This window comes from Callospermophilus lateralis, chromosome 2, assembly GCF_048772815.1.
Source record: "Callospermophilus lateralis isolate mCalLat2 chromosome 2, mCalLat2.hap1, whole genome shotgun sequence".
In the NCBI taxonomy this organism is placed as follows: domain Eukaryota; kingdom Metazoa; phylum Chordata; class Mammalia; order Rodentia; family Sciuridae; genus Callospermophilus; species Callospermophilus lateralis.
Window position 1 is genome coordinate 121,127,451 of NC_135306.1, and position 20,268 is coordinate 121,147,718.

Here is a 20,268-nt window from a genome sequence, read left to right on the forward strand (position 1 = left end):
ATGTCAAGAGCTCCTTGTTGCTGTGGATGGTCACATAACTGTGAAGGAGGAGGGAATATCAATACAGAGCAATGTCCAAAGCCAGATCCCCCTCAGGGTGATGTGGGGGATGCTTAAATGAATGGTCACTTTGTGGCATTATTGTCACTGTGTGGCATTTCCCTGGGAGTTTAAATAACTCATATGTTATTTATTAATTAGTGAATTTATTTAATTGTTGCAGGCAGACAGGCCAGAGCTTCAAATTTGCCTTTGAGACTTAATGGTCTGTGTGATATTGGGTAAATTATACTGACCCTCATTTTCCAGTCTATAAAATAAACATCTATTTTTAAGGACTAATTAAAATAATTATAGTAACAAAACAAACACAATGACCATAGCTGGGTACTGCAGGAAAAGCAGAAGTTGAACAGATAAAGAGGAGGAAAAAAGACCTGTTTCATAGACGTTGTAGGAACAACATCTCAAAGAGCCTGTGGTGTGCTAATGCCTTATTCACAGTTGTGCTACAGGCTGTTGGACAGTACTTGCTTCAAAGGCAGTTTTGAAGAAGGAGAAAGAAGCCTTCATCAACACCAATGACATACTATCAAAGGCACAAGGTGATGATGAACACAGAAAAGGGGTTATCATACTGGTATTTAAGGACTGCTTTCAAAAAGAAATAGCTGTAACAATTAATTAAGATTGGTTGGGACAAATGCTTTGAGGTAGAGACAGTGGCCAAGATAAAGCTTCCAAGAAAAGCAGGTGTCTGGGAGTCAGTTTGATTAGGAGAACAGATACACGTGGGGTGGGCTCTGCATTGAGTAGAAATAAAGTCATTTCTTGTTTTCCCTGTGGTACTGGGGAGTGTGTGTGTGTGTGCATATTGAAGCACTAAGGGTGTTTTAACACTGAGCTATATCCCCAGCCCTCCTTATTTTTTATTTTGAGACAGGGTTTTGCTAAATTGCTGAGGTTGACTTCCAACATGTGTTCCTCTTGCTTCAGACTTTCCAGTCACTGGGATTACGGGTATGCACCACCACACTTGATACGGGTGACAAAAATCTTAAAGGGCTATTTGCATTAAGTAGTACAAAGAGTTGATCCTAAAGAATTTAAGTAGAGCAATGCTTCACTTTAGAATGCTTATTCTGGTAGAAGATTGTGAAAACTGGGGCAATGACTCAGAGTTAGACAGTATGTCACTTTAGAGAAATGAAAGTCCTATGGAGAGGTGAGACAATTATTAGCAGGTAGGGCTGCAAGTCCACAGGACAGCATATCATAAAGGGGCTGATGTCTTTTACTATATTTGCAGTCTGGGACCATGGAAAAAAATTAAGCAGGGAAATGATACAATCATGCCTGTGTTTAAAAAAATAACTGGCAGATCAGTGAAAGAACTAGAAAAGAGAAACTCTAAGGACTAAGAAATTGATTTCCTTACTTCGGTCTCTGAAAAACAACAACAACAACAAAACAACAACGACCACCACCACAACAAAAAACAGACTACATGAACTAACAGATAACATATTCCTACTTCTATATCCTGGAAGAGAACACAATCTATTGAGAAACAATATTCTTTTCTAGTACCTCTAGATGGTTGGTATATTGAAATAAAGCATACATATGACCACATACAAATCATATACAGGACACAGAAAAGATAAAGAGATTCTAGCAATCTCCCTTTCCTTGTGTTACTTATTCTTAATATGCTACAGTTAATGACAGTGGCAGTGAAGGTCATCAAGAAATTTCAAGAATCAGGAAGAGCTGTACTGCTTCCTTTAGCTATCAGCATAGTTCAAGCCCATCAGATGATGTCAACTTCCTGTGGAGCTTCTTAGACCCACTACAGGCTGTGTGTGGCCTGAGTAATATGAGAAGGGATTATCATTTCTTTTAATCTGGCTAGAAATGAGATAATAGCACACTGCTGATAGTTGCAAAGGCTAGGGAGATCACTGCATGTAAAAAATGATTTCCTTTTTGTCAGGACAGACTGCTCTATGAGCTGGATGAGGATGATAGTTAATTGAGGAAGATAACTTCAACTCAGATAATGACAAGGCAGACTAAAGCAATTCGAAACAGAATTTCCAACTTACTTGCAGCCTTAGTCATAAATAAACTGAATATTATTTTATTTAAATACTTGGAATCTGTCTTCTTTTTTTCAGCCAAAGAGTTTAATGACCCTTGGGAAGTCAATATTTCTGTGACCTTCTTTACATTGATTCTTGGCTGAGAGGATTATCACCTTAAAAGACTCTAAAGGGTACTTAGATTTAAATTGTTTCTCCAGGGAGTTTAACTTGTGTAAATAAGGGATGTTCTTGGCTTTTACAAAATTCGTGTTTATAAATTGATGATACAATTGCTCTCATATTGATGTCTGCTAGTTTCATTCTTCCCTTTTTGATAGATATAGGTTGGACTTTACACTTTCTGCTTTGATTTTCAACATTGTACTTAAAATATTTGTTAGAATATTTCAAAAGAATATTTTAAATCTTCTGGAATATTTATAGCCAAAGGCAACCAGTAAGAATTGCTCTTTGAAAAATCAGTTCTTACATATTAAATCAGTCTTGAAGAGTTGGTTAATTAGCATATTATTTAAATTATGAAACCTGAATTGTAAATTTTATATGAAATTATTTTCTTCATTTATTATAGAATGCTGCTATTATGTATATTTACAATAGATTTTTGACTATTAACCTTGTATCCTGCAACCCTGCTAAACTCACTTATTGGTTTTATGATAATGTTTTGATTTCTTAGATTTTTTTTTTATAACAAAATCTTGTTCCTTTTTAATCTAGATTCCTTTTATTTATTTTCTCACTTTATTGACCTTGATGGGATCCTTGGTATGATATTCAATAGAAGTGGTGAGAAGATACCTCCTTATCTTCTTTTCAGATCTTAGGGAAATCATTCAGTCTTTCAACATTAAGTGTAATGTTAATGTAGTTTTTTATTTTGATTCTTGATTGGCTTCACATTTAAGACTCTTATGCACATAATTCTCAAAAAATAGTTATTGATTGACCAAATGAAACAAAAATCACTCTGGTCTTGTAATTAAGAGTCCTTTAGGGATAAATGAATGTCAACAGAATCTATCTGAGTACACTATATTATACAGACATGTTCATGTCAGTGATCTAATCATGTGATACAAAGATATCAACTGCATATGACAAAAACTTATTTTTAGTGAAAGTGATGGTTCTATTGCTACCACAAGCAAAAGAGTTTTCCTGCTTCATATGTTGGTATTTTGGATAGCTTAAATATGCTGCCATCTACTAGGGCTGTTTATGACAGGTTATGCTATCCATTAGAGTGCTATAAATATTAATTCTTTCCATTTTGTGCTGGTTTATTTATTTTTGTTGCCAATGTCAGCAACTCATTTCTGGAAAGATAGTTTATAACATTGATTTTTTTTCCCCTGCACTCTGTTGTTTGGAAAGAATAAATATCAAACCCCTCTATTTGCAGTAAAGTAATTAATTAGAATCTCATTATATAATGTCACTGTAGATACAGACATCCCATAATCATAGGATCTTTTATAGTGATTAATGACAGAATATATTTTCTTTAAGATTTGAGTCTTTATAAAAATAATAAAACACATCTATTGGATTATTAAAAGTAATGGAAAAGACAAGTCAAAAGTTTCCAGTATTTATATGATAATCCATTAAATTGCAAAATTATGGTTTATTCAAGAAATGCAATACAGTAATGACTCACAATCTATTGCTTCATTTCATTACCTTAGCTCCACACTGAAATCCTATTCATTAAAGACTAAAAATTTCTATCTTAACATGTGATGTTCCGCTCACTACGTGAAATGAGGGACAAAGCTGAATCTCTTTTGTATCCTTTAGTTTCTTTCCTGCTTCACTCAAAAGATACTCACCAAAGAAATGTGTCATGGGGGTAGATTAAAAAGGAGAAAGCATTCCTGACTTTTTCCAGGATAAACCACTTTGGGGATCAAGCCCTCAGGGCAGGTGGTACTTTAATAAAGCAAGAGAGAATGAACCTCTAGAGACAATTCCTGTGCACACCCCAACCCACACAGACATTGAAGGGCTAGCAAGAAGTATGTAGTGGGCCTTGTCAAGAGATCTATGAATCCTTGTCTTAGCCCTCTAAGAACTTCATTAATGTGCATGTATCCTGTTCATTAGCCATCTCTGTGTAATATGTGAATTTGATGTAGTTTTTAAAAAATGTATTACTTCCAGTCAAAAGATTCAGTTATAATTAGTATATTTTTCTTTAATTGGAGGACATAGGTTATTAGTTTAGATGATTCATGAAATACCCAAGTATTGGCAATCTTCATCCATAGAGAAGCATTTATCATTTAGACAGACAAACCAGTATTTAAATTGAAAGTAATAAACACTGCAATTATTTTTAAAGGTCTCTTTGGCAGATACCCAGCTCATCTGCATAAAAAATATTGAATTCTACATTAGAAATGTGATGATCATTGTAGTAAAATAGTCTATGAGTTAGAAAAACTTAGTAGGTAATGTTGTTTGACCATTTATTGTAGCATTATTTTAAGGCATGGTTAAAATAGTTTTGAATGCTTGAGTGATTCATATGAAAAGTAGAAAAGAAAGAGTTCTTACCAAATTTGCAATGATATAATGGTAGCCTTTAACATGCTTTCCAACACTCACAATCTGTGGAGATATAAGGAAATAAAATAAACTATTGTAACATAATTTCATGTGGAATTATGATGGGGAAAATAATATAGTTTTCCTTATAAAAGTCATTCTAATTAGAAGAACTTTATAAGCCACACTAAATACAAGTGGTTAAAATAAAAACAAACATCATTTTATTTCATTCATTCACTTTTGCTTCATTTATAACTAACCCCAATTATTTTATTGTACTTGTTTCAAAAATAGTTTAATTTCCTTAGAGAAAATGAAAAATCTAAGAACCAACAATTTATTTCTAAAGAGAAATAAACTATTTCTAAAGAGAATATATTTCTAAATGTATCTATTTCTAAAGAGACTTCACTAACATAGAAACTTAAAAATAATTTTGACCTGAAGAATTTAGATGTAGTTTATTTATTGATAACAACTTTATTTTTCCTTTGGAGATTAAAAAACTCTTATTTTTTATAAAACTGAAAATTCTTTGAGTAAGAGAAAATCTAATTGTAGTTGCTAATCAGCAGCTTTGCAACCTCTGATAGCTTAAAAAATAAAACAAGATTTTCATACTTTTTCATTATCAAGGAAAAAATTCACTTTTTTAAAGCATTTTGATATCCTCAGAAATTCTTTTTGTATTTGAATGACTTGAGTATGAAATAAAGAAAAACCCCTGTAATACCAGAACTCAATTATGTTTCATGGGTGAAATGAAACTTCTGCCCATCTTTTCATTTCAATAGCATCATAGATACTCGTTGACTTCAAATTTCTACATTTTCACTATGACTAGTTTGAATTTCTATCTTTTCATTATTCAGAGTTTGTTCTACTGCCTATGAGGATTGCCTTTCAATTCTGGAAAATTATCAGCCCAAATCCCTTAAATTATTACCACAAAGTGTTTTGAATTTGGTTCTAATATGATATTAGAATCAACAAACTGTGGCTACTTTTTGATAATTTCTCAGATTATAGATCAGTGTGTGTGTGTGTGTGTGTGTGTGTGTGTGTGTGTGTGTGTATTCAAAATATAATCTGCCTGAAGAAAAAGGCTCTGATAATTTTTGGCGAAATATTTCCCTCGCCTCACTCAGCCCAATTGAGGACAGAAAAGACATAATTGACTTCAGGTATACATGGTGGATATTTTTCTCCTCCAGCTTTATTAGATTGTTGCCTTTCAATGATTACACTTTATAAGGTGTCTAAGATCTAATTTGTTGCCTTGACTGACCCCAAAGCTCTTGTTCTTGGATGAGCACTGAATCCCAAATTGGTTACCTAATCCATTGAGTTCTCAATGGCAGCAGCCTTTAGCTCTTGGCCCCTGAAGATTTCCTTTACTTTCTTGAAATTCAGCTTTACATTTGTAACTTTATAGAGCTGTTCTACATTTTTAAAATTGCCAGATATGCCATCAAGAAAAGGACAAGCAATAAAAAGATAAAATTATAAAGAGAGTTGAATAAAGAAGCATTTTAATGAGTTGTATTGGATGATCCAAACCTGCGAGATTTAGCATGAGTGTAGCAGGTTGGAGCCATTTTATGGTTTGGGATTCTCAGATATAGCTTGTGTAAAAGGGGAAGGGTAAACTTGATAATTGGTACTTAGTTAGGAAACTGAATATAGATTCCTGCACTTTGGCCTCAGCAGGGATTGTTACATTATTTTTTTCTTTCTGATTCACTACAACTTTGTCTTGTATGATTATTTAAGGCTTCTCTGCACTCTTTTCAAGCCCCCATACCCACCCTGCTTCTTTTTATAACACTTCAACTTATGGTCTTTGCGTGACTACAGTCAAACACTTATGCCAGTTTTATAAAATATTCACTTTAAGGTATAATACAGTTGTAAATGTTAAAATATGTGGAACCACTGGAAAATTGGTACTGGGTATTTCCATAAAAATCATTACTGTCCAGCAAAGAACTTTAATCAATTAAAGCCACAAATAACTGAAAGGGACAAAAATCCTGGCAGAAAAATTCTCTCAGAACTCCATATACCTCAAGACAGGAGAACGTAGAGGTGAAGAGGCTGCATCTTTTTAATAGAAACAGATGATGCATCTAGACAAAGAATAACAATCCAGGGTCTGTTTAGAGTTCTGAAGATTAGATGAGGAAGGATACACGTTATATTGATCTCTGCTTTCAAAAGGCCCATCTTCACAAGAATTAAACACATTATTGATTAATTGAATCCTTTAATTACTTTTTGTGTTTATTTTCAGTAAATAAATAATTCTTTAGAAACATCAATGGTGTTGGCTGAATAATTTAGTTTTAAACTCAGGGTTATATATATTTATAAGTTAAATACCAGATATAAACACTATAATTGTTTTATTAACAAATTATGGCTTCATCAGTCTTTGTGAGTGTAACTTCTAAATCTTTTTTCTTTAATTAAAGTTAGAAAAAAAAAATATCCAAAGCACCATTTCTTCTTGAGTTCACCTGTCAATTCAGTTTAATTCAGTGAAGTGCCTTCTATGTTTCAGTTTTGGGGGTAGGAGATTCAAGGAGCAGGATGGTAAATCAGTCAGTGTTACTGTCACAAGAATGTTTATTATTCATAAGGGGATAAGACCCAAAGAGAAAAATCATAAATAGAAGGAAAAGTGAGGAGAGAACTATGGCTTTCAAAAAGAAAGCTATATTATTTGCTTGGGAGAACATGGCAGATTTTTTTCCCTTCTTTCCACATTTTTTTGGTGTATTGTAGTTACATATATTGATGAGATTTGTGTTACATATATGCACATGTGCACAATATTAAAATATAGTTTTGCCAATATCACTCCCCAGCACTTCACCCTTCTTCCCCAACTCCCACCCTGTCAACAAGATAGATTTTAAGACAATAGACACTAAATAAATATTGACTGAATGGTTGAATCTTAAGTTTAAGAGAATACAAATGCCACAAATATTAAAATAGTGAGGTTAACTTGAAACATGCAGAAAAATAAGTTTGGCCTTCAATACATAGACAGATCTTGTGGTAATTCTTTGTGGATCAATGGTTTATAAAGCACTCAGGAGTCCTTCTATAAGGGATAGCACATAATACCTGAAAGCATTATGAAACTGATTCTATATCAAGGAATACCTTTTGCTAAAGACATGCAGTGGCACATTCAAGTATGAATGGTTCTGTTTTTCCTTTGAGTGTGATCTTATGAGTCATCTGGAACTTCTCTCAGATGTCCCATCATGTTCCAGAGAATTCACTGACATCAAGAAAAGAGTACAATGTGTATGGTTGTGTTCAGGTCACTACCTGGTAAATGCTGGAAGCTTACTCTCGTTAATCCTCCTTTATTTTTTATTTTTTTAATTATTAGTTGTTCAAAACATTACAAAGCTCTTGACATATCATATTTCATACATTTGATTCAAGTGGGTTATGAACTCCCATTTTTACCCCGTATACAGATTGCAGAATCACATCGGTTACACATCCACGTTTTTACATATTGCCATGCTAGTGTCTGTTGTATTCTGTTGCCTTTCCTATCCTCTACGATCCCCCCTCCCCTCCCCTCCCATCTTCTTTCTCTACCCCATCTACTGTAATTCATTTTTCTCCCTTGTTTTTTTCCCTTTCCCCTCACTTCCTCTTATATGTAATTTTGTATAACAATGAGACCCTCATTGTTATACAAAAGTTAATCCTCCTTTAGATAGAGTTCCTAACTCCCACATATCCCCCCAATGTTGGTTTTTAAAGTGCTTCACTACACACACCCTTCCTTCCTTCCTTCCTTCCTTCCTTCCTTCCTTCCTTCCTTCCTTCTTTCCTTCCTTCCTTCCTCCTTTCCTCCCTTCCTTCCTTCCTTGGCACATTGAACCTTGAACCTCTGAGCCATATTCCTAGCTCTTTAGATTTTTTATTTTGAGACAGGGTCTGTCCAAATTGCTTAGGGCCTCACTAAGATGCTGAGGCTGGCTTTTAAAAACAAAAACAAAACAAAACAAAAAAACACCTTTTAGTTGTTAATGAACGTTTATTTATTTATTTATTTTTTACTTATTTATGTGTGGTGCTGAGGATCAAACCCAGGCCCTCACACGTGTGAGACAAGAACTCTCCTACTGAGCCCCAGCCCCAGTGGCTTTCACTTGGGATCCTCCTGCTGGGATGCTTCACAATATACTTCGGAAACAAAACTAAACTTTGGTTTTCACTGAAGAAAAAGGTAAGGCAAGGTGCTTTAGTAAAAAGGTTGCAGACTGAAACTACAATCTTGAAAAATAATCTCATAACTTTAGTTTCAAGGAAAGATATATAAATGAAGTGAGGAAAATAAAGGACCCCAGACCAAGAACTAAGGCTGTTAAGTAACCAGAATTTAGGGAAAGAATAGAAATGTGAGTTCTCATCTGATATTTGAAGATAAAGATATGTATGTCTATGAGTATTGCATATGCCTGCATGTATATGTGTATGTGCATATAGTTTTTATATTCTTTTATACTTGGAGAGGTTAGAGATTATAAAAGTTTCTAATTAGGAAAAATCCTTTTTTAGTGAAAGAGAAGGGTGCGAGAATTGCACATAAAAGATTGGCTGCTTCTTAATGTAGTGGCCTTTCTCTCACTGAAGTTCAGTGATTCACTCCCAGTAAAGGATGTTGGGATAAGGTTCTTCTTTGGGTATAGAGTCCTATGTATATTTGTGTCTTCATCAGGGACTATAATAGACTCTACTTACCCACCTTATCATTTCAATGCATACACACTTACATGCCCAAATTAGCACTTAAGTTTTCTTGCCTCAGAGTTTCCTCTGGTCTTTAGATCCCATTCTGCCTTAGGAAGTGGGAAGTGGTCAGAAGTGACAGTGTGTTAAAGCCCTCTTCTGCTCTTCATCCAGTGCCTGACAGGTTGCTGTGTAAATCCTCCAAATCTTTCTCCCTCACAAGAGAAATGATCCCTACCTATGTGTCCTGCACTAGCTTCCTCCAGTAATTAGTTTACACTCATTCCAAACTGGATTAAACCTTTGTCACCCACATGCTAATTTGCTTGATGAATACACCTTTGATCCACTACATTTCTCTACTCCCTTTCCAGTCTATTTTTCATCTCCCACACAGTTTGCACAAAAATTCTTGTCTTAAGGCTGGCTTCTGAGGAAAATCAAGCTATGCCAGTCTCCAAGTAAAAATCTCAGTGATATGGGAACAGAATCAGCAATGTAAGGGGTGGGGGAAGCTTACCTTTGTTGGCTTACTGTGCCATACTTTCATCTCAAGTGTAACACCTCTGTGTTATATCTAAGTCCCTAATCTGTATGCATAACCCAGGACTCAAATTGCACAAACTGCCAGACTGTTATTTGGATATCTAAAATTAGTGAAAACTATTTATTCTCTCACATATATAAACAGGAATGATTTAGTGTCATTGTTTGATAATTTCTTTGTATTCCTAACACAGGATCTCCCCCCGCCCCCATATTGTCTTATATACCCATTTTAAGCACTTATTTGTTACTGTTTCTTCTTTGCCTTTATCCAGAATGTCTCAACACATTCTTTAGTTGTTATCTTTTCCTGTAATAGAATTTGTATCAGTCTTTACCAATTTTACTAATTAGCAAATTGAACGCCCTATAAGGTATACTGCACAAAGAGGGTCTTAGAGCTACAGGGTAAAAAGCTACTGCTGAAATTCCGATGTTTAATTCCTGCTTTTGTGTGACATCCATTCATCCCTCTGTGGTATCCATAACTGACTACAGAAAGCATATTAAAGACTGTGTATATCCTTCCCTCTGCCTATTATGATGGTTCTAAAATTCTACATCCATAAAGCTTGAATAATATGATTCTCATAATGTTAACTATGAACATCCCTTAGCAGATCTTCATTTTGATTTAACAGCATTTTAATTTAGTGACTTAGATTATTTTCAAAGAAGCACCAAAGATTCTATAGCATATGTGATTATACATTTGAAGCACATATAATAGCTTGAAAGAACCAGTTAGAAACATGCTATTTTTTAATTAAAGACACATTTCGTAAGAAGCAATATAAAAGTAATTTGTATGAGATATAAATGGAAGGGGGTAAACTCTTGAAGGGGGTAAACAAACGTATTTTTTTAAAGATCAGTAAATGATGAAACTGGGTCTCCAGTTCAGGTATTTTGAATATAGTTTTTGTATTTCTTTTACTACAGTCTTTCCCTTTAGACCATAGCCATTCACAAAAATGACTAATTTTGGAGCAATGATAATATATTTTTCATGAGAGGAGAATGAATAAAACATACTTAAAAGGGTGACATGCTTTATCACATTTGATATTTGATAAATATCATACTGGTGGATGAGAAAAATCAGCTTTCTCATAATGAAGCAAATGACACAATCCTTTTCTTGTAAATATCTCTTGTTTGAACATACTTCTTATTTGAATAATATATATAAATATATATTTGAATAATATACTTCTTATTTGAACAATGTTCTTTGTTCTATTTTGTGTGAGATAGGGATAGAGACACATGGATGGAGAGCTACCAGATAGGCTTAATGCATCCAAGTGTAGATTTGCAGCTTCATCATACATCTCTAAGAAAGCTAATTAGCAGAAAAGCTTAAATAACTTAGATTTAATTTTATATGGCTTGTACTTTACTAGATCTATATTTAAAATAACAGTTTGAGTATACTCCCTAAATTTAATACTCAACTAAATCCAATAAATGATTTATCAATTACAAGTTAAGCCATGTACACTATAATTTGGTATTAAATACCTTTTATGGTGCTTTCTTTGAAAAATGGCAATTCCATAAACAGAAGTACATAGTTAACTTTTATTAATCAATAATAATAAGACTATTTCATCTCTTGAGCTGTCCCTTATTGGATATATCATCAACAAATCAAAATCCATCCCTGTGTTATTAAGAAAACTTGAGGGGACTGTTGATGATGGAAATACCAGTTATTTTTATTTATTTATTTTTTCTTTTTTGGTACCAGGGATTGAACTCCCGGGCACTCAATCACTTAGCCACATTCCCAGCCCCATTTTGTATTTTATTTAGAGACAGAGTCTCACTGAGTTGTTTAGCGACTGGCTGTTGCTGAAGTTGGCTTTGAACTTGAAATCCTTCTGTCTCAGCCTCTAGAGCCGCTAGGATGAGAGGCACGTGCCCCCGGGCCAGGTCATAAGTTATTTTTCAATGTCATATATAACCCAAACAAATATATATTTATGATAAAATATTTGCTGAATTTTAAGACCAAATATGCTCAAGATGAAACCATTTGTTCAAACATGGCTGCATAGGCTCCCTGTGAACATGGTGGTGGATGGATGACTTCTGAGACCCAGTCTCCCTGAGAGTCTGATTCTGTCACTGGTATAGAGGACTGTGTGAGCCACTAGTTCTGGGAGGCTTCTATTAATATAGCAGACTTCCACTCTATCCCCTTGATTTTATATTTCTTTCTTCATCACATTTGCACTATTATCATCTGAACATTCTTTCCTCTCTCATTTTAATGCAAGATTTCTGTAATCTTCTTGGATGAATACTAGGCAAATAAAATGTAAAGAGATGGCTGTGAAAAAATTGTTCTGTTGCCAATTTTGCATGGAACAGTAGGTTAAATAAGGCTTGAGAGGTTTCTTCTCTGTAGGAATTTTTAGAGACTTTAATATGTTAATGTACACTGAAATCTCAAGAGCCAGATAGTGTTCAGTTGTGTTGAAGTTTTAAAAGGTGGTTTAAGGACATCCTTCCTCCAGCATTGACTTTTACTTCCTTCCTTCCTTCCTTCCTTCCTTAACTTTCACATGCAAGTCACACTTTGTTACTTTAGCACAAACATAAATGTTGCTGTAGAAACATTTAAACATTTTCTTTCAGTGTTGATTACTTTTTATCCACATTAACTCAACCAGATCATTTGAAGCATATTTAAAGTAAGTTCTGTCCATAACTTTTGGTAAAGCACCTTCCTCACTCTTTAATAACTTCAGTTAATAACTTTTTGATCACAAGTTTTAAAATTTGCATATGTAGTTATATTCAATGGATGAAAATGTGATCAATTAAATATATAAGACATATGATCCTGAAGTTATTCTACTTGCATTTATTTCAGTAGGATAGTTCCTTTGCATTTGAGTTTATTTTGGGCTTTTTAATGGTACTCATCAAAAAAGTCAGGTAGTAGAGAATCAGATCCCTATATGGTAAATTCAGAGAAGAAGCAGATAAATGAGTATAAAAGTTTTACATAAACCCTTCACATTTTTTTTGAATGATTAACCCTAATATTATTTTAAAGAAAAAAAAGTCATGACTACAGAGATAAAAGCCAGGAAAAAAATACCTCTCATAAATCAGATTGACCTATGTAGTATAGGTATGTAATATTTACACCGAAAACTCTGTAATAGGCATTTTGCCAGCATTTTATATGTGTCAGTCAAAATTTAAAGGCTATTATCTATATTGACTAATGATATTGTTAAAACTGCCAAAGGGATTTTCTTTTCTTTCTTTCTTTCTTTTTTTTTTTTTTTTAAACAAAACAAAACAAAACTAGTTAGGTCAGATCAGTTGTATTTCTTAAAAGCTTAACAAAGTAATGAAAACTATTAATCCCTAAATTTAGTGTGTATCATGGTTCTTGGCAAAGTAGACATTTAGTAAACGAGTTTAGTAAATGTTATGATTTGAATGTGAGGTGTCCCAAAGCTCATGTGTGAGACAATGCAAGAAGGTTTGGAGGGGAAATGAGTGTGTTGTAACCTTAACCTAATCAGTAAATTAATCCCTGATGTGATTAACTAGTGGTGACTGGAGACAGGTGGGGTATGGCTGGAGAAAGTGGTTCACTGGGGGTGTGGCTTTTAGGTACATAATTTTTTTGTATTTGGAGAGTGGAATCTTTCACTTTCTGATCACCATGAGAACTGCTTCCCTCCACCATACTCCTCCACCATGGTGTCAGCCTCACCTTGAGTCCCAAGAAATGGAACTGGTCTTCTATGGACTAAGACCTCTGAAACTGTGAGCCCTCAAATAAACTTTTCCTCCTTTGAAATTGTCCTGGTTGGGTCTTTTAGTCCCAGCTTTTAGTGATAAAGCTGACTAAAACAGTAAATGACTTTTCATTTTCAGCTTTTGGCATGATCAGTTTGCTTGTTTGCCTTGCTCATCTCCTCTTTCCCCTGTATTTGATGCTCAGTCACACTTACAAGCTTGACCTGGATTTACAGCTTTCTGTTGCTCTGTATTCGCAGGTCATCTGCCTCAAATTCCCATTCCCTGCTTTTCTTTCTGGGGAATTCTAATTTATCTTTCAACAATTGTATTTCATTTTTTCTTCACTTTTACAGATTGTGGTAAATTATTTGTGTTCCTCTTTTTTCTATTTGGAGATTCTTCAAGAGATGAAATGAACTTACACAAAAGACTTGGAAACTTGTATGTATTAGTAAATTTGGGTAAAATAGTGACCAAAAGGATAAGCATTGCATTCATGTATAATTCAGGAAAATTATTGGATGAGATGGGCAGACACAGAAAATCTGTTTATCATGTGTTGCCTGCAATATGTTTATATTGTTATGTCATTGTATCATAAGCACAACATTATAAAAGTGAAACATCGGTTCAGGTTCTGTGCTTTTAAAGGGGAGGACAAATGGCGAGTACAGAGGTAATTGAGGATTAGACGTTAGAATATAACAATTGTTTGTTATAATTGCTCTCAGAAAAACCTTAGAAAAACAGAAAATAAATATATTATGTACCATGTTAGTCTTCTATTTTTCATTCTTCTTCTTCTTCTTCTTTTTTTTTTTTTGGTATAAGCAATACTAGTTTGATTTCCTTCCATAATCTTAAACTTGCAATGAATTATATGCAAGCTTGGAGAAAACCTACATCAGTAGAAAAGTCATGTTCAGTTATGTGATTTATTTTAAGGGGAGAGTTAAGAATGAATTTGTTTCATTACCTTTCTGATGGAATCAAAATGATTAAAAATGCATCATTTCATTTACTGGTGGCTATTATGCTTTGTTGCAAGACTGTATAAGTACTCTATGAATTACAAAAGTGTAGTTATATTTTAGATGCTTGAAAGACTCAGGACAATGTCTTCAAAGGTGCTATTGAATGTTTTGCTTCCTTTTTGTTATCCTCACCATCTTTTTAACATTTAGAGAGTAGATGTAAAATTCTATGTAAATGAATTATGAATTTTTCTTCTCTTTTCTAATTAATAAGGAGTATTACATCCTTTTTTTTTTTTTTAAAAAAAAACATAGTTAAATACTTGGGTGTAGCTTAGTCTGATTTAAGGCTGGAGAAACTAATTCATTTTAAACCTCTAAATTATCAAGGAGATTTTGCTTAATCTTTTAAAAAAGACTGAACTTTTGAATCTTCACATCCAAACAACAGAGGAAATTATTCTAAAAACTGTTCTTGTAACTAAAACAATTTAGTTGAACCTAACCTAATCCTAGAATTCTCAATTCTCCCAAGACAAAAAAAAAAATTTGCATTCTGACAATCATACTTTTCTTCTTTCTAGAAAAACTTATATCCTTTATTTTCATCATTTTAAAAACTTTATAAATGAGGTATAGCTGCAACATTGTAACAGTTGCTAGGAGACAATGAAACACACCCTGTTTCCATTTGCACTAGTCTGGCTGACATCTGTAAAGGTGTTTCTGTTTTCTCTGAGAACAATCAACTCAGTGTATTCTAATGGGATTTGTCCATTCAAACCAATTCAGACAAAAAGTAAGATTAAAGAAGTAAAATTCACTTTCTTAGAATAATTTTAAATCTTTTGAACTTCTTGTTTTGTTGCAGATCCTGATTGAGCAAAGCTTGATACGCAAAAGGAATTTTATAATGAAGCAAAAGCAGCCAGCTCTGCCAATGCTGCAGTGCGGGAAAATGCTGATATAATTTTTTTTGCTGTAGTAATTTCTTTGGGTGCTTGATTTGTTCCTGCTGCATCTCATTCATTGTTACTTTAATATATGGAAATGAAACTCTAGTGGGTTTTTTAGCCTACACAACAAATTCTAGAATGCATAGGTTTTCTTTCATTTTTGTTGGGTGAGAGTCTGAATAAGAAAGCTTTCCAGGTAATTGAAAGCTCACCTTCAGGAGCTCCAGAACTGCTGGGTGCTGTTTCCTTAAACACATAGCAGCAATGTCTCCTGCCATGTTTTCAAGTAAGGCATATTCAGATTTTCAATTATTCGACAATTAGTTTTTGAGTGATATATTTGTAAATGATAGACTCTGCTCTGATGGAAAATGCATTTAATCAGGAAAGACAATTAGCTAAACTGATGCAGTATAAGGGACCTACCCCTTTTCTCCCTCCAATCTTTACAACTTCATCCTCAATAATGTTTCATTTCAATTTCTACCTTTTCCCTTTACTCAGCTTTTATCATATAGAATACTCTTCATCTTCTGCACTTTTATTTATATTTTTTTTCTGCCCTGGTCTATTCTTGCCCCTTTTCTGTACTTGGGAAAACACAATGCAATTTTAATTGAAATACCTGTTTTCTCTCTGAAACATTCCTGATTGCAGTGGACTTTACTTGTCATCCCATCTGCTGACTTCTGGATACATTTCATAATATTTCTGTTCCTGAAGCCATCAAATGGTCTTGTAAGTAATAATTCATTCATGCTTTTTAGCTCCCAGCTTGAGTGCAAGTATTGCTTGCAGGGATCTTCTATGACACTGCAGATCCTGCCTGGAACAACATCTGGCATGTAGATGTTGTATGAACCTACAAGGTGTGGAGCACAGAGTTGTTCTTCCCACTGCTATCCAGATGTTTGCTACCTCATCCTTGTATAAATGACTTGAATGACCAAAGCCATGATCTCTAATTATCAGACAGCTTCTGGAGTGACTCCTTCTCCTCCTAACTAAGGATCTTTCTTTTCTTCTTTTTTCTTCTTTTTGTCTCTTCTGTCTCTTCAAGTTTGGTTCTGAGTTTTTTTAAAAATTAATTTTGGTATGAAAAAAGAAAAAAGATTTTATAGCCATTAGCCAGTAGCTAAAATTCCTCAACCAACTATGGGGTACAGTGGCTTTAAATCTCTAGCTTAAAAAAAAAAAATCCTTTATTTAATGTCTTTTTTGGGAAGTATAGGTGGAACATACAGAGTTTCAGATTTGGTATAATTCCTAATGTTTGAGAATTGTAAAAATTTGTAAATGCAGACTGTGGATGTACAATCTTGATCTTTCAGTCAGTGTTGTCATGTATTTGCCAATTTGCCCTAGATTCTGCCTGGGACCTGAGATCTCACTTTGGTGGTGCTAGACATGTAGATATCTCTGAGCTTAGAATAAGTTAATAGGAGCTAAGCTCATATTTCACCCTTATGCAAAATGGTCACATTTATGTTCGTGGGGGGGAAAATTTTCTTCTTTCTAATTGATCTTGCCCTGAGGTAGGATTATTGGTTTTCTTTGGTGATGCAATAAGCTTCTCAAAGGTCAATCATAGCCTATAGGAATTTTTGATTAATTTGTAAACAGAATGGGGAGGTCACTGGGTTTGCCAATTATCTGAGGTTCATGTTGTATCTCTTGGGACACTGACTTTCCCTCTCATATAGTGAAACTGGCAATACTGCTGAAAGGAGTGCCAATTAAATCTGAGATATGTCATAAAGAGACAGTTTGAGTACGCATGAGCCAAATGTAGAGCTGTTTTTTTTTTCCCCTATTCTTTTATTAAATATCAGTTTCATACTGTAAGGCCAGCCTTTACTGTCTTTTCCTGTTAAATACTAAGAATTCTTATCCAGCCATGGTATGTCCTGGGGTTGATAGAGTTCCTATTCTCTTCCTAATGCCTTTTATGTCATCATCTATTCATGAAAACTGGCATTCATAGCAGATCCCTGAGGCAGTGTGAAATTCTTGTTCTCTTTCTATGAAATATATTTCTAAAAGACAGAATATATTTTAATGGGATTTTGGCAAACAGCTTTGGTTTAAACTTTAGTTAAGTAGATAGGAATTACTAACCAAACATAAAAATTATCTGTTTAGTTTGTAATTTAGCAGAATGTAGTACCTGCATTTATGTGGATGTGTAGAGTAGATACCTGAGAAATATCTGAAGAATTAATAACTGTACAGAAAAGGCCAGGTTTTACATCATACTTCTTTTCAAAACATATTCCATGTATAAAGTTATATATTTCTTCATGATCAAACACAATACAGAAAGACTTCATTGGAAAGAGCATTATTGATTTTTAGAGCAAGCAAGGTTTTTCAAGACAATCTCAGATAAATTTTTCTTATTTAAAGTGAGAAGACAAAACATAAGTGATTCAAGAATAAAGTAATTCAATGTACTTTTTTTAAAAAAAATAAGCAATTGAAGATTTTTTATCTATCTCTCAAAGAGTGAAAATACCTCTGTTTTTAAAACACCATAGTTCAGTTTATCTGTTCCACAGTATCAGAGTTGGAGGCTCAGTAACAAAAGAAAACCAAACATCTAACTGCAGGACCCCAGGATGTTTTCACAATGAAGTGAAAGGTCTGAGCAGTCACTAGCCTTAAGTGATATTTTGCCAAAATGTATTTTGATGCCAAAAAGATAATTAAGGTCTAGTTTGTTGTTTTTTTGCTACTGGGTTAAAAATGTACATCAAAATCTAATATATTTAAATGTTCAATTGATAAGGTATAATGTAGAAACCCTAGTATGAAATTGGGGATTTAAAAGTAATAGAAATGTGTGAAAATAATAGGTAGAAGGCTCTTATTATAATCTGCTTATTTTGACATAAAAGCAGTTTATTCAATTTCAGTTATATTAACTCATTGTTTGATGTTTTTATTTCTGTGAATATTTTAACAAAATCAACACATGTGCTTTTAAGTTGGTTGGAAATCTTAATCTAGAAATTATATATATTTTATGTATATTTTCATGTATAGGAGAAATATGTTTATATTTTTTCAAAGACTTTAATCATTCACCTATTTTCTTAAATGAATAGAACTCTAAAACATTTTTTTATAAAGTTACCATAAGTGCTTTATATGTTGCTCAATTTAAATTGTCATGTGTCCCACCTCAAAGATGATGGGACTTAACAAGTTTAAGCTATTGAGAGCTATTCTAAAACCACTGATGCAAAATTACTCAAGAAAATTAGGTAAGATGAATAAAACTAGTGGTACTTTATAATAGTACTGAGGATTGAACCCTGGGGCATTTACCCATGAGCCATCTTCCCAGCGCTTTTTTTATTTTTTATTTTCAGACAGAGTCTTGCTAAGTTGCTTAGGGCCTCGCTAAATTGTTGAAGATGTCTTTGAACTTGTGATCTTCCGGCCTCAGCCTTCCAAGTTGCTGGGATTATAGGCATGTGCTGCTATTGTACTGGCTGTACTAACTTCTAGTTCAGCTAGTAGTATTAATTCAAGCACAACTAGAGCCTTTTATCAAAAATTAATCACAAATACATCCAACATTTGAAAAATATTGTAAATTTCTTTAAAAAAAATTTTCCCCCTGGAGATGGTGGACTGACTGAATGGTCCATTGAATTTAGAGAGCCAAAAATACAATTTGTTTGATTAAATTTGATACAAAGAAAGTCACAGTGAACCTAACTTTGTAGTTTCATTATATTTCTATTGCCTTAAATGGCCCAGTGGTGTTATTTACATAAATTCTTCCATTTTCTTATGTCATTTTATGAAAGGAAAAAATATCTTAAACTACACTTTCAAATATTTATTCTTGTCAAAAGATCAACATACAACTTTAAACATCTTAATTGACTTTACTTAAGATTCTAGAATTGGACAGGCCCTCAGAACTAGAGCAGGTTCAAAGATTTCCAGGGTTGTAAAGAGTCAGACAACATTTATGGACAGAAAACAGAAGTGACATAAATGACAGCTTAATTGGTTACATTTCAGTGTTTTGCCTAATTTTGAAAAAGCTGGCTGCCGTTGACTGTGCAGCTCAGCAGCTGTGGTGGATTAAGCCTCAGCTACCTGCAATAGGTTAGGTTGCACATCACACATCACTCAAGGATTCAAGGAGATAGCCTCAGGGCTAAACTTAATTTAATATTCTGATGCTTATTTTTTGAAATGTTTGAATGGGTATATGGCTAACTAACTGCAATTTTAAACAGAAGCACATTTATAAGAACTAATTAGTTCATGGCATAAAAATAAGTTAAAAAACATTTACAGAAGATGAAACGCTTCTCTATCCATTAACATATGGTTGTTGTCCATTAATATATGTTGAAAGAATATCATGTGGGATATTTCTGTTATGTTTTTGCAAATTGATACAAATTAAAGTGTCAGGGAATTGATTACTGACAGCATGCCACATAATGTAAAATGTGCTTGTCCTTCTAGAAATTTAATAATATATCCTCTTATCTTTATTTGGATTAATTTCATCATCTTCTGAGAGAAGGGCTACTTTTTCAAAAGCAATTGGCTACATTT

General features: G+C 33.7%; 1 protein-coding gene across 9 annotated transcripts in view; it reads right to left on the reverse strand.

Annotated features, from left to right (window-relative positions):
* The window catches only part of Gria4 (glutamate ionotropic receptor AMPA type subunit 4), a 329,568-nt gene that overhangs the window by 73,259 nt on the left and 236,041 nt on the right, over nucleotides 1–20,268 (reverse strand). For all 9 annotated transcript variants that reach the window (XM_076843817.2, XM_076843819.2, XM_076843814.2 and 6 more), the window contains exon 5: nucleotides 4,671–4,724. In XM_076843817.2, coding sequence (XP_076699932.1) covers nucleotides 4,671–4,724 — 54 coding nt within the window. The remainder of the gene's footprint in view (nucleotides 1–4,670; nucleotides 4,725–20,268) is intronic.